The sequence below is a fragment of the Sminthopsis crassicaudata genome, chromosome 1 (genome assembly GCF_048593235.1).
Source record: "Sminthopsis crassicaudata isolate SCR6 chromosome 1, ASM4859323v1, whole genome shotgun sequence".
Taxonomy (NCBI): Eukaryota; Metazoa; Chordata; class Mammalia; order Dasyuromorphia; family Dasyuridae; genus Sminthopsis; species Sminthopsis crassicaudata.
In genome coordinates, this window is record NC_133617.1 from 66,309,095 (window position 1) to 66,330,024 (window position 20,930).

General features: G+C 37.5%; 1 protein-coding gene across 5 annotated transcripts in view; it reads left to right on the forward strand.

Moving 5' to 3' along the window:
- Positions 1–20,930, forward strand: part of KDM4B (lysine demethylase 4B) — a 273,807-nt gene that overhangs the window by 218,849 nt on the left and 34,028 nt on the right. For 3 of the 5 annotated variants that reach the window (XM_074308472.1, XM_074308489.1, XM_074308498.1), the window contains 3 exons: positions 12,768–13,273; positions 14,008–14,128; positions 18,933–19,111. The exons of 1 other annotated variant lie outside the window; for it this stretch is intronic. In XM_074308472.1, the coding sequence (XP_074164573.1) occupies positions 12,768–13,273; positions 14,008–14,128; positions 18,933–19,111 (806 nt within the window). The remainder of the gene's footprint in view (positions 1–12,767; positions 13,274–14,007; positions 14,129–18,932; positions 19,112–20,930) is intronic. One more of the 5 variants, XM_074308482.1, reaches the window with a different exon arrangement.

Below are 20,930 nucleotides of genomic sequence, written 5' to 3' on the forward strand. Positions count from 1 at the left end.
CCTCTTCCTACATCCTGCATCCCTCTTCTCTTCATCCTTCTTATCCTGACCTGCTCAGGAGTGTGCCATTTTCCACACTAACTCTACCCATACACACCTAATTAAAAACTTTTCCTTCAGTGTACAGATCTTAATTCAGTGCAGGAAAACAGCACAAATAACCTGTTCCATAACAATGTGATAACTAATCCCAAAGTATTTGCATCTTTCAAAACCTTTTCCCCCCCTAGTATACAAAGTGAATTTTCATAAGATACTCAGGTGGTATTTTATGCAAAAAAAAGTTATGCATAAAATAGAAAACATTCAGGCAGTGTTGAGACTGATTTTGTTTTTTGTTTTGCTAGGGAGAAAGAACTAAAAAGAGGTTGGGAATGCCTGGGAATATACTCCTGGATCTGTTCCCTTAACTGATTCCAGTATTTTCTCTTCCTCCACTTCCAGGCACCCCAATTTACTCACATTTTACCCAAAGGGATACCATGATAACAACACACCTCCTACCATCATCAGGTGTGGTTGTTTATGGGACTTGTTTGTAAGCTTTGGATTGTATGTAGATATTTATATCTATGGTTTCTTTAAAGTTGATTTCAGATTTTTTTTTCCTCCTTAAAAACAAAAACTAAAACCGCAACTCTTTTTGGTAGCCTGCTAGTTTCATTCATTTCATAAAGATTTTGTAAGAATCACTCATTTAGGTAAATCATCATCTTCTATTTCATACATCTAGATGTGTTTGCATGAGGAACCGCAAGGAAGTATGTGTTTGTAAGTACTATCCATAGAAGAAACTTTTAATACAAAATTTTCTAATAGGTAACTGTATAAGTGGCCTTTTATGATGCTTTTACTTCTATTGTATTGGAAATCTGATCACTGTTTGCTTGGTTTTCTTCAGTAGTTCTTTGAGAGATCTTCTCTCACTTCTAATCTGTCATTCATATGTCTGCCAGAATAATCTTTCCTGGGGATAGATCTTATTCTTTTACTCATCTATGTTAACCTCCCCAGTGACTCTCTGTTGCCCATCCAGTGAATTTCAAACTCTCAGCATGGCGTTCAGAACTATCCACAATCAGATTTCTCCCATACCTTTCCAGCTTTATATCCCATTTTTCCTTGGCATACTCCATATTCTCAGCAAAATGTTTTTCTGCACTCACAACAAATCCAATCTGTAAACATATGGCAAACATCTATGGTTTATAACACTTTGTGCTTAGGTGCTGAGGATTCAAAGATAATATAAAAACAGAGCCTTTGTCCTTTCCTATATCTAGGATGACTTTCCACTACTTTTTGGCTCAGTGAATTCCTTCTAAAAGGCCACCTCCTGTAAGCATGTCCCTTTCTCTGGTTAGCGATGACCTTCCCTTTTGAAACTTATTTAAACACTGTCTCATGTCCTTCTGACAGAGTCATCTCTCTTGGTTACTTCAGTTCCATAAAGGTGAAGATCATGTCTTAACTAATCTTTTTTGTCTCTTTTTGTCTACAACCGGCTGCACATAATGAGTGTTTGTTAGAGGAATGGATGCAAACTTCTCTCTTTCAGCAATTAGATAAGGCAATAAGATTAGGCAAGTCATTAATGCTAATCCTTGAGGTTTGCAGAGAGGACTGGAGTACAGATCCTTACTTTGTCATTACTATAACTTTCATCAAATAACTTCTTTGACTTCAGCCTCCTCATCTGTAAAATAAACAAGTGGGGCTAGTTCCCCAGGTCCATACAAGTTCTAAATCCTCTTATCCTTGGCCATTGCCAAGCACTCTTACTAATAGCTTTAGTGCTTCTAAAATGAGGATCAATGAAGTAAAAGAACTAAAAATCTTTGCAAGTCGCAAAGTACTATGTAAACATCAGTCATTGTTGTTATTATTATCATCATTATCATTTTAAACTGGAGACTAACCAATTAGGGTCTTGCTTGTCCAGACTTGAGATTAGATTATAAACTCCTTTAAGCAGAGTCTATGCACTTGGTAGATTTGTAATGAATTGAATTATACTCCATTAAGTGTGACCACTGTAAAAGAGAATGTTGTCAAATTTGGGAGATTAGATTTTCCTTTCTAAAGCTATAAGAATATTTTGGTGCCATGATGAATCTCTCTTGCTTGCTTGAAGGCTTTTAGTCATTTCACTTTAGTTCTTTGAATGAAAAATAAATCTGATAGATACATTGACTAAATAAATGATCACACTTAGAGACACCTGAGAAATGGTAGCAAACATTACATTATGTGGAATGATTTGACAATTTTAATGTATTTTCTTTTCTGATTTTGTTACTAGCTTAATGTTTTTAAAAACTGTAAGTGCTAAATAACTCCCTAAGAAAAACTCCCTTACTATAATATGCATTCTTAATAGAGAAAATGGGGCAGCTGGGTGGCGCAGTGGATAGAGCACCAGCCTTGAATTTAAGAGGACTCCAGTTCAAATCTAGTCTCAGACATTTAACACTTCCTAGCTGTGTGACCCTGGGCAAGTCACTTAACCCCAGCCTGGGGGGGGGGGGGGAGAAATATAAGAGAAAATGTATTTTGAACTGCTAAGAAAAGGAAATTGTCTGAAAGTGTGATCTTTTTACATAGACCTCAGAGACCACATGATAATAAGGAATCTGTATATCTGAGAGTCTAAAGGACAAAAAGAAGTTAATGTGCCTTTGTAATTAATGGAAGTCCATATAATGCTTCTCCTGGTGTTAGAGCATCCCAGACACTCTTGTGTTCCTACCATGTGCAACTGTGTTTTAGATCTGTTCTTCAGACTTCTGCACAAATACCTGCTTTTTCCTTGACTACCATCAGAGATTCTTATGACTAGTTTTGGGTAGGAGGGAAAAGCCAACAAAAGGAAGTGTAGAAATCATCGGCCGCACTTAATTAATTCCCTCTATCCTAGAACAGCTCAGGCTAGCAACAAATCCTTCCCATTTCACACAAACAGAATGAAGTACCACTGAACATGGGAGGGAATAAATAAAAAAGTGATTACTTGTAAAAGTGGAACAGTTTCAACAAGTTGGTCAAGTAGACAAGTTATAGAGAACATATGATGGCCTCTTAGGAAAATCTAGGATATTTGAGACAGGAAAGGCAGAAATAGAATATTACTATCAAAAGTTACTCTGACTTTTACTTCCCTGTAGCCACTTTCAGGATACTGAACAGGACAAGTACTGAATCTGAGTTGTGTCTGAAGAACCCCCAGTGAAACCTGCTATCTCCCAGAGTAGGCATTCCAATTTGTTTCAGGGAATTATGTTTTCCTTATGTGGATACTAAATCTAATTCTGTATGATTTTCCCCTTCCACATGAGTCTGAGAGAAAGCAGTCATGTCCCTCTGCTCCTGAGTCTTCTCTTCTCTAGGCTGATCACCCCCCACCTCAGCATCTTGATAATCCTCAATCACTAGACATACTCCATTTTGAAGTCAGAATATTTTACTGATTAGGAAATAGAGTTTGAAAGAAAGAAAGCAATTTACCCAAGATCATACTTAGAGTAGTGGCGTCAGGATCTGAACCTAAGCCCTATGGCTCCAGATTCACTGGAAAGATCTTCTTTACAATGTTGGTCTTTACAATTGGGTTTCAGGTGTCAGTCAGTGCTTGGTCTTAGAATTAATGAATTTTTTCAGAATCTCCTGCAGTCATGGAGCTCCAGGACCATAGGAGACACTGAGAACTAGGGTTTGCTCTCTGTGGCATCTCTCCCTGAACAAGAGTCCCTGTCATTGCCATCATCTTCATCACCACCACCATCACCTCCGACTGATCCTGGCAGTGTCCTAAGCTTTTTTCATTCATCCTGATGCCTGATGTATCTCAGAGTTATGCCAATTAGCCTCATTTTCCAGTAAGCCATCATGATGAAAAAAATAACTAAGAACTTGGAAGGTCTAGGGTTCTCCAATAATTCAAGCGCCACTTCATTCTAACCAGCATACTGGGCCTTTGGCAAAAATTGCTAGCCAGTCAGAATGAGGTTTCTTTGGACAGTGATTGGAGGAGAGATGATAAAGCAGCTAATTTTAGTCATGCTGTAAAAAGAAGGCTGTACTCAAATATATTTTTAACTCAGATGGAACCTGGAAACCATATCCTCTCTTACTTTTTCAGAGAAGAACATTGAAACTCAGAGAGAAAAAGTCTCCAGGGTCACATAGTAAGTGACAGAGACCAGATTAGAACCCTGGCTGCCTTATAGTCGAACACAAATACAAAAAAATTGTTCCGTGTTTTAATGAGAGAACTTCTCTGGCCTGTTTGAGTTCTGATTCAAAAGAGTCTATTGGATTTGGTTTTCTTGCTCTCTCTTTTTTTAAATGCATCACAAAACCAAAAGAACTCTATATACATAATTGAATAAAGTGGAATTTAAAATCCCATTCAGATTCTAATTTTCAAAACCAGATAGTATTTATGAATGCTTATTTGTCCAAGGACACTTAGCATATGTATTGAATGTAGCAACTGGGAAAAATGCATAACATCTGGGTTTAAGTCAGCTGATGAAAGGACTTGTTAGAAAGAGAGCTTCCCCTGCTACTTTTGTGTCCTTGGACAAGTTATCTCTCCAGGAGCCTCAGTCTCCTCATAAGAATGAAGTGAGCTGGATGAATTCTCAAATCCATCAGACATGACCAGTGATTTTTTTCTTCACACCATGGGGCAGCCCAGATGGTGATGGGAGGGAGGGGGGGAGGCTAAATTCCTTATAGTGCTTCAACCTTTATGGGTGATTCGTTGGTTTAATTTGTGAACAATTTTTACAAAGATGATAATGCTCAAAATGCTTCTGTCTTTGAAAGATGGATTAAATTGAAAGGAAAAACTATTTCCTAAAGCAGTGATGACACATTTAACAACAAACTCTATCCCTTGGGATTTTAAAAAGTAGGCAATGCAGTGGAGAGAGCAGAGCCTTGGACCTGGAGGCGGCAGACCTGAGTTCAAATGTGTTCTTAGACTTATTGTGTGACTCTGGCCATCACTTACTTAATTGCTTTCTGCCTCAGATTTCTCTTCTATCAAATGAGGAACCCAAAATTGTTGTGAGATAATATTTTTAAGGTGTTTTACAGAACCATAAAAGTGCTATTGAAAAACATGCTGCTGGGGTGATGGTAAATTACTTTTTGTTTTGTATTGGGGTCTTTCAAATCAAGCTCTATCCGATCTTGACGATGCCATCTAAGCTATTTTACTGCTACACAGTACACAGTGTCTGGCACATAATAGGCACTCCACAAATATTTGTTGACTAACTTTAGCTCCCAGTCTGTAGTCTTTGGTGTGCTTAGATTTTCTTCAAGCAGTGAATCTCCCTCTCCCTCCGTTTAGGGATTTCAGCCCTTTCTCTGCTCCACAGTCTATTTCTCCTTCAGCTTCATAGGATTTAAAATTAGAATACAGTGTGGGACTTGGAGTCTGAAAGAGCTGAGTTCAAATCCAGCCTCAGATACTCACTAGCCATGTGATCCATGGCAAGTCACTTCACCTTTATTTGCCTGTTTCCTCAGGCAGATTATGAAGATTCAGATGTGTAGGCATAAGTAAAAGACATTGCAAATTTTAGTCCTTTATTAATGCTACCTATTGCTGTTGTAGTCCAGCCATCTCATTTTAGAGAGGAGGAAACCAAGTTGAAGGACTCCCCCCTGGGCCAGGGAGTCAAATCTGCAAACATTTATCAAGTGCTCATTATATACCAGAAGCAAAAAGGAAGACTTTCCCTGTCTTTACTTTCTTAAAGTAAAGAGGTTTGGGGTTAAGGGGAGATGAAGTCCAGGAGGTCCCCAGCTGGACAGGGAAGGCGGAAAGTGAAGGAAAGAATGTCATTCCTGAGTTATGTGTTTGTAAGATTTATAAGCAGCATCTCTGCTCAGCTGCTTAAATCCAACACCAACCAATTTATAATGAATTTAGGCTACAAGAAAGCTGAGAGTATTATGTATCAGTTGCTGTGGTTTTTTACAGCTACTCCCTTTTCCAATAGCCTATACCATAAGTGTGCTACAAAATGATATATTCTTTGTACCTGGAGCTGGTTCTGTTCTACTAAATTATAAGGTCTGCAGGACTAGAGCCTCAAAAGAAAGAATTGGGGGGTAGGCAGAAATACTGATTGATGTACTAGGCTGGCAGATGGCAGACATTTTAAATATTCTGGGTATGAGATCTTCAAAAGAGGCATCTTCTGTTGGCCTAAGGCAATATTGGTCTCCTGTTTATACCTGGAGTCTGCTTTTGAATTCTAGTATAGGAATGACTCACTTAATTGACTGAGGGCCTTGTAAAATAGATCTTCCATCATCTTAACACATCATTGAAAGTTTTAAATAAAAGTCCTGGTTATCAGCTCATACTGATCATTTGGAAATCAATAAATCTAGGTGGGGCTCAATTCTGTTTTGATTTTTTAAAATTTTATATCATATTTTCATTGTATAAAGAGTATAAATATAACCTATTATTGTGTGACTAGGGAGAAATTCAGTTTGACTTTGATTCAATATGTTTGTTTCTCTAAGGAAATTCAATATGCCTCTTTCCGTAATGCTGCAAAGGGCTGCTTTCAGAAATATGACAGTAATTATTTGGATTGATCTTGTTGCCATTTTTGTAAATTTGTCTAAATAAGACCAACAGAATCTAGCCTTTTAAAAGATGGTCCTATTGAGATATCAGCCTAAATGACCCAAGCAAGAAACCTCACAACCTTCATCTTTCTCTGGATTTAATCATTTTACAGCATCTCAGGTTATTGTGTTGCTGCTTATCTGCTATTGTACTTTGTAGGAAAACTGGCAAATAGTCTTTGTGAAAAATATAATGATTACTTCTTGATTGGAAACTGGTCTGTAAATCTTCATTATTAGGTAAATATCCTTACCTTCCCACTGTTACTTCTCTCTCTCATGCTCGCTCTCACGCTCTCTCTCTCTCTCACATGCGCTCTCTCTCTTATTTGCTCTCTCTTGCGCGTTCTCACTCTCTCTCTCACGCTCTCTTATGCACTCGCTCTCTTATGCACTTGTTTTCTCATGCACTCGCTCTCTCTCTTGCTTGCTTTCGCTCTCTCTCTCACACACACACTCGTGCTTTTGCTCTCTCCTCTCTCTTTCTCATTCTCTCTGATGATAACCAGTTGACCCATGTGGTAGGTGGGAATGGGGGGAACAACTCTGATCTTTGCTGTAAAGAGCCATCTAATTTTCATGTCCTAAGTGAGAAACACAATCTCTTACCAAACATATTAAAAGGGCTGGCATCTCTCTGAGCAGCATCTATTATTTATTTTTCCTTAAGTGAATGGATACCTTTATTTATGGATTTAAGAGAGGGGATACAAGAGAGAGGAAGGGAACGTATTTCATTATTGACATAATAAGGGGAACAGTTAAGAAAATGTCTATCATGACCCAGAGACTCACTTTAAGACCAGAAAAATTTTAATCATTGCAGTTTTGGAAAAGCTCAGCATCAAATTGTTACATTTCTTTACAGAGGGAATTAGAATTAAATGGTTACAAGTTGGGGCTTTAGAGAGAGGAAAAATAGAGTGGGAGATGCTTTTTTGTTTCAGAAGGGGAATCCCTTGTCTCTCTTACAAAATATTGGGGCCTCAGCCTTCCAGAGGACATCATGTGCTGTCCCAACTGCCTTAGAGATATTGACAACATGCAGTTAAAATGAATGCCAGCAACAGCTGAGGAAGGAGAAATATAAGCAGCGTTCAAAACAGTGGCCATTACCCAAATTGCTGTGGTGGTAGATTTGGATCTGTTCTGTGATTAATTCATTTCTTTAAGGCTTGTTCAATAACTTGTAGTGGGCTTTCCTTTACTGTGTAATGAGAGGAACAAGGGAGTCGATATTTAGTTAATAATCATTTATATTGTTGCCAAGGAGTCTGAATAAACAGGGTGGCATTTACTTAGTGCCTCGGGCAGCTAGGGTGGTGCAGTGGATAAAGTGCTGGTCTTAGAGTCAAAAACACCTGGTTCAAATATGGGCTCAGACCTCTACCAATTATGTGATCCTGCTGCACATGCCACAATTTCTGTTTGCCTCTGTAAAATGGGGATAATAGCAGCTGCCTCCCGGGATTGTTTGAAGAATCAACTGAGATGATCATTATAAAATGCTTAGCGTTACACTTGACATAAATGTTATACAAATCTTAGCATTTATTGTTAACTACTATTATTATTGCTTAGAGGAAGTTGATGGAGTGCACTGCAGATAGAGCATTTGGCCTGGAATCAGGAAGACTTGAGTTCAAATTCAGCCTCAGATATTTATTGGTTGTGTGACCCTGGGTCAGTCACATATCCTTTGCTCACCTCAGTTTCCTCAGCTGTTAATTGGGTATTGTTACGAGGAGCAAATGAGATCATATTTTTCAAAAGAGGGAGAAGATAAAGGAAATGAGAGAGTCAGATATCAAAATGTCTTGCTTAGTGTTAAGTGTTCTGTGAATCTTTTGTGACTGGATTAATGGAAGAAAGGAACATCATTGAGGCAAAAATTTGGATGAAAGAGTTTAAAATAGAAACACATTATAATATTTCTTTAAGGTTTTTGAGGTGACAAACTTAGCTTTCTGAGTAATACTCTAAGCCAGTCTTGAGTCAGCTAGTCTTTGATCTTTCTCAGTATGATGAAAAGTGTGTTGGACTTAGAATCCAAGCACCTATCCCTGGTGCTTTTTAGCTTGTGACCATGAACATGTCACTTGTCTTTTGAAGTCTGTTTCTTTTCTTATGAAATGGGGGGAATAAGAGAAATGAAATCTGCTGTTCCTCTTCCTCCTAACACTGACTAATGCATTTTCCTAATTTTTGATTATAGTCTTCTAGTTGAATCTAAGTTCTTTGAGGACAAAGATCATTTCTAGCTATTGATTTTGGATCCCCAATGTCTAGCATAATGGTAAATTGAATTTAATTGACTATAGGATTGAATTGAATGGAATTGAACTGAAAAAAAAATAGAATATAGATTTTAAAAAATAATTAAAATCTAAGTTGTTAGTGAGTCATATGAAGAGGGAATGAAAGCATTCTTCCTTATTCTATTTCCTTTTCCTTCCTTGAGAGATCCAATATAATGTATTACTATTAATAGAAAAAAAATTATGTGTTCTGGTGTTAATGCATGCTTTTTGATGCATTTTTTTCCCATCTGTTATTTATTGTGTAACTTTGAGTAATTTAGTTTCTCTTTCTGGCCCTTAGTTTCCCAAAAGCCAGGAAAGGTCTTGAACAACATAGTCTTAAAGAATTTTAGAGCTAGGAGGGTTTCTCCTACATAGTTCTGCAGTTATTTGATCTTTACAAGAGTTCCGTGGGATAGATAGAGTTGATAGTATTAACTTGATTTTTTTCAGTACTCATTTGCAGGTACTCCTACCACTCCTACCACCAAAATACATTGTAACCTCTCTCTGTAACAGTAATCCTGTGAATGGTCTTTAAAGACTTGGTGTAACTGAAAAATTCATTGCCCTCCATTCAACTTAGGGCTGACCCTCTAGTAACAGGCATAAAAGTCTTTCATCTGACTTGATCTTTCTTTTGTGAGTAAGAAAACTGGGGCTCCAAGAGGATGAATGTCTCATGCAGGTCATGATCAGAGTTAGTACCAGAACACACACCTTTGCTGACTTACAATGATTGAATTCCCATAACATTCATTTCTAGCTGATCTGAGAGAGCTCATCAGTGGTTTCTTAGCATAGTTACTTGCCTCACCTTATGGAAACAGCAGTCCTCAAAAGAATAAATAATTTGTTTAATTTATCTCTGATTTATGACATACTCTAATCACTTGGATAAATTAAAATAATGTACTGGATGCTATATCTGACTTTGCCCTCCTATAGGCTTTTCATATGATATGACAGGGAGGCAAATAAACCCCATGTCTTGCACCTGCAGAAAAACAAATCACCTGCTGGTTCAAAGCCCTGTTTGAGTGGGTATATATTGAACTATCTCCTAAAAGGAAGACAGTCTTTGAATCTTTTACCACCCCTTTGAAGCTGTCATTTGCCTACATTCACTTGAAGGTATTGAGATATTTCAAGTTCTAGCATTGGCTCATCTTCTCACTTTTCTTCCAGAAAACCTGCTCAGCCCTTCATTGGGTCTCTCAAATAAATTTTAAACATCTTGCCTGATGGTCAGGAACCTCTATAACCTGGATTTCCTTTAAGTTCTGAGCCATGAACTTTTCTACTCTGTCATCACACTATTCCCTTCTATATGTACTTTACTTCCTATAAATTGTCCTTAACTTTCTTTTCCTTCTCCTCATCCTCTATTGTTCCCAATTCCATGCCTGTGTCCACATTATTCCTATATCTGTTTTCTTCTTTCTCATGTCTACCTTCTAGGATTCTACTCATTCTCCAAGACCCCCTCCCTCCCTAAAATCCTGTCTTGTCTTTGCTCAGATGCTGTGCAAAAATCAGAAATCTTTTCTTCTTCCAACTTACATAACACTTTTTACCTCTTTTATGCTTTTATAGTTTTTTTAATATCACAGAGATTACATAATACTATTTCTTGATAGACTCTAAACTTCCTCAGAACAGGAACCATGTCTTAATTATTTTACTTTCAGTATATACACCATTAGTTTTTTGTATATAATGAATATTTAATAAAAAAAAGTTTTTGAACTGGGAAGTTTTCTTATCTATGAAGGCTATTTATTTCCATAAATGCTTGAAAATACAAATTTGTTAAGAAGATAGCCAAGTTACTTATTAGCACTGGCCCAAAAGATGCATTTTCTGGGATAGTAAACTTATTTAAAATAATTTCCTTATTAAATTAATTTGTTCTTCCCTCAACCCATTGATCTTTATTTCTCATAATTATTTAATTTGAACTCTACTCAAGTTAAGCCTGTCTCTTCTTTGTAGGCTTCCAATGTTCCTCATTCCTCTCCCCATTTTGTCTTAATTCTTGCCTTCACATCTAAGCATCTACCATTAACACCATCTAGAATGCCCTCCTTCCCTATTTTTTACTCCAAATCTTGCCAGTCCTTCAAGGCTCCAGTCTTTCCCAAAGCCTCCCTAAGATTTCTAGTCCACAATAGTACATTTCATTCCCTGAAAATGAAGTAACTATACTATGTGCAAAATACTGAGCTAAGTACTAGACAAGATAAAAAGTTTGTTCAGTCATTAAATATCAAGTGCCTATTAAGAGCAGGCACTGTGCTTATGCACTGAGGATACAAAAAGAGGCAAGAGACAATATTTATTCTCAAGAACATTACAGATTAATTGGGGAGACAACACACAAACAAATATACAAAGCAAACTAAATACAGGACAAATAGAAAATAATTAACAGGGGAAAAACACTAGAATTAAGACAGCATTTTTGCCTTTAAGTCTAATTAAAGGGATAACATAGATAAGATGTAATGCTATATATTATAGTTGAATGTTCAACTTTGAATAAAACGTTGGGCATATGTTAAGCATATGTTAAGCACATTTTATGTGCCAGATGCTTGATAAGGATTTTAAGCATGTTTATCTCATTTGATTCTCGAAACAACCCTGTGGGGTAGGCACTATTATTATCCCCATTTTACAGCTGAGAAAATTGAGGCAAACAGAAGTTAAGTGACTTATCCCAGGATCATACAGCTAGAAAATGACTTGAGTCTGGATCTAACCTGACCTTTTTACACAGCACTCTAGTTGCTATACCACCTTGGAGGAAGTAGCATTTGAGTTGACTTTTAAAGGACAGTATGAATGTTTCCTGTAAAGAGTTAGTAGATGTGGAGGTGTTCTAGAGCTAGGGAAGAGCTTGATCAAAGATGCTTGGTTCTTAGGAGGGCTGAGAGAAGTCCCATTTAGTTGGGCATGAAAGGGTAGTACTGGAGGTAAGACAGCAGAGGTATGTTATTTGATATGATATTATTTGAAAGTTGTTTACACCTAAAACTGCACTAAAACTTTTGGGATATTTGTAGTAGAAAGATATTTCTAGCAGTGGTAAGGATGGATTGAAAGAGGCAGCGACTAGAAAGAGAAAGACCTAATAGAAGGCTATCAAAATGATTGGGGGTGGGAGGAAGTTAATTCTAAGATTGATTCTAGGGGCAGTACGGATGGGAAAAGGGTGGAGGCAATAAATATTGAAGATATTTTGGTAATGGAATTAATAGAACATGGTAGCCACGATCAGAAACAGCATTAGGCTTTAGACTTCCTTTGGACCAGTGGTATAAAATTCAAATAGAAAACTAAATGTTATAAAAGGATATCTGGATATTGATTTAGCTTTTAAAATGTAAAATATTATCTTTTGTTTGGTATATTTATTTTGTTAAATAATTCCCAATTATATTTTCATCTGCTATGGAACTGTTGTGGACCAGATGCAATCCTCTGGACACGTTTCACACTGCTTTATCCACCAAATGCTTAATGTCTGCATCCTATATTTCCAGTTAGATTGTAAGCTCCTTGTGAGCACAGCCAAAGTCTTAGATAACTCTCTTTTCCTCAGAGCTCCTGATAAATCCTAAACCTGTATTCAGGGTCATAGATCTAGAATTAGAAGGAGCTAAGGAGTCTCCTTCTCCAGTTTTCTCATTTTGACAATCAGAAGTGACATGACATACCTGCTTAGGAAATCCTTGTTGTTGGTAGATTGCTAAAAAAAATGTTGGTCTCTGTCAGTAACACATTTTTAATTTCTTGGACCAGGGGATGGTAAGACCAAGCTCCGTGCCCCCAAAGCCAAAAGTGATAAGAAGAAGAAGCACCATCACCACCACCACCACCATCACCACCACCACCCTCCTCAGCCGCCTCAGTTGTTGTCACCTCCACCCCAGCTTTGTACAGATGAAGAGGTCCCCCCACCACCTCCTCCCACATTGGAGCCCCCTGTGCTAGCACCAGTCTCTGCTGCCACAGAAGAAAGCTTTCCCTTAGCTGCCCCCCTCAACATTGTCCATCCCTCTGAGGTGCCCAGCGAAGAGGATGACTTTAAGCCTCGGCCTATCATTCCCATGTTATATGTGGTTCCACGGACCAATAAGGTGGCATTTGACAAAGAGCGTGTATCTTGCCAGCAGACACTTGAGCACTTTGCTCAGAAAGGCCAGATTTGGAGGGATCAGACTGTGCCCATGGAGCTAACAGTGAAGGAAGAAGAAAGGGGAGAAGCCGAACAGGTTGAGATCAGTCCCAAAACCAGTGAGGTTCAGGTAATGTCATAGGAAAAGAGATTAGCTAAATCTAGCATAAGCAAGCAGGAGGCATTAGTACTTTTGGAGAAATTACTTCTTAAACTAATTCTGTTTCCTGATAATAATCAGAATTTGAATTAAAAATATCTATTTGAGTGTAGTTTAGATAATGACTGAGAAAAAGGCAAGGAATTTAACTGAGCCAGGTTGTCTAGATAGCCATTAGCTGATTGCCATCTTAGGCCTTCTAGGGAGATTTCCCCTTCTTCAGTTGATATCATCCAGTAAGGAATGCTGGCTGTTCTTAGCACAGTGCATTATTGATCTAGTGAAGATGGGGAGCAAAAAAAAAATGTTTCTTTGAAATAACAGTTATTTCAAAGTTGGATTTGGCATTTTTCCCTCCTTCCCCTCTCTCTCCCCCTTCCCTCCTTCTCCTTTCCCTCCTTCCTTCCCTTGGCTCCCTTCCTCCCTCCCTCCCTCCTTCATTTCTTCTTTTCTTTTCTTTTTTTTCTTTTTTTTTTTTCATTTAGAGTTCTTGAAAGAATCGGGTGAAACACCCAAGGGCAGTCCCTAGGCAGATCCATGCTTAAAGGGAATGATCCTTTTTATTTCCTATCCTGAAAGATTCCTTTCTCAGAGCCCATTGGCTGGGGATGACAAATTAACAGATTTCCTGTTGCATGTTCCTTCTTGACATTCTGCCATCGATTCTCAAGAGTATTTCTTTTAAGTAGTTTTTATTTTTACAGTCTCCATCCACCTTTTCCAAATTGAAAATGGAGATCAAGAAGAGTCGACGGCATCCCCTGGGTAAACCACCAACTAGATCCCCATTGTCTGTTGTCAAACAAGAAGGCTCCAGTGATGAGGGTGAGTGTGTAAATTTGCCTGAAGTTATAATGTAGATGTTAATACATAGATCATTGATGCTTAGAGTGGTAAAGAACTTTTGAACATAGATTATCATTGCTATAAGTACCCTTATATAAACAGGTATTTATTGCACATAATTGTCAAGCACACAGACAAAATAGTCCCTGTTCTGGGAGACATATGTGCATGTGTGCACATGTAAGTACTCACAAGATAACTAAAGGAGGGAGAAAATCAAAAAGAAGTACACTTAATGACTGACAACTGAGTGGGGCCTTAAAAGGACATGAAGGAAGTCTCAGAGACAGGTAAGGGGATCCTGGATCTGAGCTGGAAAGCTGAATGGGTAACTTATGAAAAGACATGAAAATGGAATATGGGGAAATCACTCAAACCTTTTTGTACTAGAAAATAATGTAATTTGTGATAAACAATGTGACCCATCTCTGCAATCTAGTGAAGCTAAATTGTGGAGAGCTTTGAATATTAGGAGGAGAAGTTTTCATTTTATCATAAAGAAAATGGGGAGCCCCTGAGAATTTTAGAATGAGGCAATCAGGTGTGTATCTATAAAAATGATTGTGATAGCTGCATGAAGGATGTAGAAAAGGGAGAGGTGGAAATCTGAGCAGAGAAAAAGCGGGGAGGTTTCCTTTGGGTTGGGCTGCTTGATCTCTCAGCGGGAGGGGACAGATATGCAGATGAGTGTAGCAATGAGAGAAGCCAGGTCTAACATGAGGGGGGAAGTTTATTCCCATAGTCATGGATTCTGGCAGTAAGACTTTAATTTGGGGACATCACTTTAAATTCAAGCCAGTCACTTCTCTTTGATGGGACTTATTTTCCTTATCTGTAAAATGGGGCATTGTTTTCTGCTCTAAATCAGTAATCCCTGTAACCCTAAATAGAATGAACAGGAAAAGATCATGGGCAGCAGTACTATTTGACTTATCAAACATGAATGAAATGGAAGTTTAGCAAGGAACACTGGAAAAAAGCAAGCAATGACATTGAGAAGGCAAGTGATTTGCCCATGATTGCTTAGGAGCAAAATTTGAATCTATTTTGATTTCAAGGCTCAATGTGCACTACTGCAGGAACCAAATCTTTTTGTCTTGTTTTGTTTTAATAGCTTTTTATTGAAAAAATATGCATGGGTAATTTTTCAACATCGGCCCTTGCAAACGCTTCTGTTCCAACTTTCCCCCTCCTTCCCTCCTAGGTGGCAGGAAGTCCCATACATGTTAAATATGTTAAAGTATATGTTTAATACAATATTTGTATACATATTTATACAGTTATCTAGCTACACAAGAAAATTCGGATTTAGAAAGAAGGTAAAAATAACTTGGGAAGAAAAACAAAAATGCAAGCAAACAACAGAAAGAATGTAAATGATATTGTGGGTCACACTCATTTTCCAGTGTTCTTTCACTGGGTGTAGCTGATTCTGTTCATTACTGATCAGTTGGAACTGATTTAGTTTATCTCATTGTTGAAGAGGGCCACATCCATCAGAATTGATCATCATATAATATTGTTGTTGAAGAGTATAATGATCTTCTGGTTTCTGCTCATTTCACTTAGCATCAGTTCATGTAAGTCTCTCCAAGCCTCTCTCTAATCATCTTGCTGGTCAATAATATTCCATAACATTCACATACCACAATTTACTTAGCCATTCTCCAAATGATGGGCATACATTCAATTTCCAGTTTCTAATCACTACAAAAAGGGCTGCCGCAAACATTTTTGCACATGGGGGAATTCTTTGGGAGACCCAGTAGAGACACTGCTGAATCAGAGGATATGCAGTTTGACAGCCCTTTGGGCATAGTTCCAAATTATTCTGGAAAATAATTGGATCACTTCTGTGAAGACTGAGTTAGCACGCTGGATACCTTAGAATCAGCCAGAGTCAGGATAAGCAAAACTCTATTAGCATATGCTAATAGAGTATTATCCAATCAGTAGTTAGCTTTAAGTGCTTGGTTGTCTGATCTCAGTGCATCAACTCAAGAGTTTCAGCCCTTTATAACTTCACAGCTCTACCAACAATGCATCAGTGTCCCAGTTTACCCACATCCCCTCCAACATTTGTCACTATCTTTCCCTGTCATTTTAGCCAATCTGAGAGATATATAGTGGTATCTCAGAGTTGTCTTAATTTGCATTGCTCTGATCAATAATAATTTGAATTTGGAACACCTTTTCATATGGATAGAAATAGTTTCAATTTCATCATCTGAAAATTGTTTGTTTGTATCCTTTGACCATTTATCAGTTGGAGAATGGCTTAATTTCTTATAAATTAGAGTCAATTCTCTATATATTTTGGAAATGAGGCTTTTATCAGAACCTTTGACTGTAAAAATGTTTTCCCAGTTTATTGCTTCCCTTCTAATCTTGTCTGCATTAGTTTTATTTGTACAAAAGTTTTTTAACTTGATATAATCAAAATTTTCTATTTTGTGATCAATAATGATCTCTAGTTCTTCTTTGGTCACAAATTCCTTCCTCCTCCACAGGTCTGAGAGGTAAACTATCCTATGTTCTTCTAATTCATTTATAATTTCATTCTTTATGCCTAGATTATGAACCTATTTTGACCTTATCTTGCTGTATGGTGTTATGTGTGGGTCCATGCCTAGTTTCTGCCATACTAATTTCCAGTTTTCCCAGCAGTTTTTGTCAAGTAGTGTATTCTTATCCCAAAAGTTGGGATCTTTGGGTTTGTCAACACTAGATTGCTATAGTTATTGACTATTTTGTCTTGTGAACCTAACCTATTCCACTGATCAACTGTCTATTTCTTATCCAATACCAAATGTTTTTGATGACCATTGCTTTATAATATAGTTCTAGATCAGGGACAGCTAGGCCACCTTCATTTGATCTTTTTTTTTTTTTTTTTTTTTTTATTAGTTCCCTTGGAATTCTTGATCTTTTGTCAGGAACCAGATCTTAACTAGCCTCTGTGTCTCTTGCAGTGACAAACACAGTGCTATCTAATCTACAGACTCTTCATAGTCATTCAGTAAGCATTTATCAGATACTGACAAGATGATAGGCACTTTTAAGCCTTTTCCTGTAAATATATATATATATATATTTACACACACACACACACACACACACACACACACACACACATACACGCACACATAAACATATATAAACAGATACTTTTTAATCTGTCTCTTCTACTATTAAATGGGGAATAATAATAACACCTACCTCCCATGTTGTGAAGATCAAATGAGATACTTGTTTTAAAAAATGCTTATCACAGTGCCCTGACCCATAAATGGTATTATATAAATAATAACTATCATTATTATAAATAAGAAATGTTAACAATAAATAGAAAGTAATTCTTGGGGGGGAATGGATTGGGGTAAGGGAGGACACAGGGGAATCAGGATAAACTTTTAAGTAAGAGTTTTCAAGGAACCTTCAAGATTCTCCTAAGCCTTTAAGGAAGCTAGGATGTGACTCAGTGAACAAAGAGTTCAGAACTGTATTCCCACAATAAACATATCTGCCATATCTTTCATACGGACTGTAAGAGTCCATAGTCATGTTAACAAGAATGTATTACATTACCTACACTGTGCTAAGTGCTGGAGATAATGGGAGAGGCAAAAACAATCTCTGTCCTCAAGTAGCTCACAGTCTAATTGGCTGGGGTGGGGAGGGAGAAACTACATACAAGATATAGAGATGGTGAACTAGAGATAATGAAGGACCAGGAAGGCTTCTTGCCAAAGACTGGGTTATTAGGGAAAATTTAGAAAAGGCCAGGAGGACATGTGCAAAAATGTTTGTAGCAGCTCTTTTTGTGGTAGTTTATTTTGTGGGAAACAAGTAGAAGCCTATCAACTGGGGAATGGCTGAACAAGTTGTGGTGTATGAAGGTAATAGAATATTACTGTTCTGTAAAAAGAGATGAACAAGCTGATTTTAGAAAGGCCTGGAAAGATTTATATGAACTGATGCTGAGTGAAACAAATAGAACCAGGAATATATTCTTCACAATATATTCACAATAACAGTAAGAATGTATGATATTCAGCTATGAAAGGCTTGGCTCTTCTCAGTAGTTCAGTGAACCAAAGCAATCCCAATAGACTTTGACCAGAAAATGCCATCTTCATCTATAAAAAGAACTAAGGAGACTGAATATAAATCAACACATGCTATGTTCACTTTTTCTTTTTCTTTTTCTTTCTTTCTTTTTTTTTTTTTTTTTTTTTTTTTTTTTTTTTTTTTTTTTTAATCTCTGTCATGGTTTTTCCCTTTTGCTTCAATTTTTTTTCTCTCCCAATATGATTCATAAAGCAATGTGTATTAAAAACAAATAAATTTACTGGGTGGAGAGGAACAAAAGGCCAGGAGGAAAAATGAAAATGGGCTTACTGTGTGACTTCTCTCTTTACTGAAATGTAGATACCAGGACAGGAACCTTGTTTTACATGAACTTTGCATATCTCCTATACTTAGTACTGTACTGTGTCCGTGTTTAATCAATTTTGAATGATTCTTTGGGTTGCACATGTACATTCCAAGTTTAGTTAAATGTATATGCTTCAGGCAAAGGCGATGGATTGCAGTGTGGTTGATTGTCTATTTCTTATTGTTTTTGAGAGAAACGTTTTTTATTGACATTAAAGATTTGCTCTCTATTTTTCCTGTTCCTTTTTTTCCCTTTTATCCTTTTCACTAAAAAAAAAAAAAAAAAAAAAAAAAAATTCTCCCCTTTCTTCCTCTCCCATTCCTGCTCTCCCTCATTTCATTCTAGAAGCGTTTCCCTTCTCTGGAGAAGAGGATGTGAGTGATCCTGAGGCCTTGAAGTCTTTGCTTTCCCTCCAGTGGAAGAATAAAGTGCACAACTTCCAGGCAGAGAAAAAGTTCAATGCAGCTGCAGCCCTGGTAGAGCCATATTGTGCTGTCTGTACTCTCTTCTACCCCTATAACCAGGTAATCGCTGCCTTGCTGAGGATTTCTGGTCAGCATAATTGCCACAAAGTGTATTTGTAATGGTTGGCCCTGGTGTAGTACTTTACTTAAAGAAAACTCGGAGTTAAATTTTTATGGGTTCAAGAATCTGTTTCTAAAAATTAAAAATCGGGCCATATTAGTACAATGTAGTAGATAAAGAAATCTTTTTTCTGTACTGTATCCATGCAGAAACACAATACTGTATCTCTTGTAGATTATGCCAGAGGAAGATAGACCTTCCAAGCTGGAAAAGCTTTGGCTATGGACTGGTTTTAGCAATAGACCATTTCTGTCATCTAAGAACCTGTCTTGCCAAGTTTAGGGAGGCTCCCCCCGAAAAAAATATTGACTTCTGGATAATTGATATTTTGGCCAAATAAATGATCAGCAACATAAAAAGTTACAATCTCCAAGTGGTGTGTGGATAAAGCCTGGGCCTTGGAGTCAGGAAGACCAGAATTTAAATCCAAGCTCAGATGCTTAGCTATGTGACTGATCAAGTCACTTAACCCTGATTGAGGGAAAGTATAGGATGAAGTGCTGTCAGTGTGGAAAATCTCCCATGTTGCCTCCCCCTTCCACATTCCATGTTGTTCTTGGAGGCAAAAATTTGTCCATCTGACTTGGAATTCAGTCAGTACTGAAATGGTCAGTCCTAGGACTATTTAGTTTGCATGGCACTTGTCTATGTGTTCTCAATCAGGAGAAGCAGAAAGTAGTATAGATACCGAAAGCATGAAAGTACTTTAGGGAAACTTGTACAGAGAATTGTATAAATCGTTACTTTTGCGTGTGTGTATGTATGAATATGCAAATTCTTCTTTCTCATAATTCAAATGCAAATACTACATGTCCCTTTTATATATAACCAGATCCTAGCCATTTGGATACAAGTAGCAACACATGAGAAATTACTTAGAAAATTTGTTAGATTAAAAAGGTTTTCAATCTTACACTTTTAGATTTTTTTTAAGGTGATATCCTCCACCTTGTTGGAAATTTGGAATGGGAACTTTCTTGATAGGCTGAATAAGTAACATTACATATGTTGTCTGGAGAGTTTATTACCAACCAACATTTTCAGACGAGGTTTATGTTGATGCTATCTTAAGGCCGTGTCAGACAGGTATTTGTAAGGAAGAGGCTTGTGGTCACTAGGCCAGGGAAAGAATAAAGAGGAATTTTGAGTCCTATACTAAGGCTCCTGTATCATTTAATGCTGCCAAACAGGGCTGCATTGCAGAAACACAATTGAACTAAGCCTGTACAAACACACTTAATTCAGTTACCTTTTCACTGGAACAAATAAAGAGATAACGCCTAGATGTTCTCACTAAGCACATTCCTTTCTTTTCATTGCCAAAAAGTGCTGCTGGGATTCAGAGTTTGGGGAACTTTGGTCAAAGATGAGAATTTTCTTAATTTACTGTTGTTAAGTAAACCAAATTGGAACCAAATCTCATGGTGCCTCATACATCATAAATTGAGGCATGAAGGACAAGACAACCTCTGCTTCATGAATTCTAAAGCAGATCTTCTTAACCCTGCTCCAGTAAAATCCTCCTGCACTAAATCCCCCCCCCCCAGGTTTGCACTTCTATATGTGTGAAAAACAAAGTTTCACACATTGTGTGTGGAGAATAGTGACAGTTTGTAGATGTAGAGGCATTGTCAAAGTAACACCTCAGATTTACAAAGTCAGGTTCTCATTGTAAATAGGCTAGTGTTCTAGTTTTCCTCCAGGAATAAAGGAGGTGCATGCACTTTGTTAGACAAGCCCGGTCTCTATATGATTGTA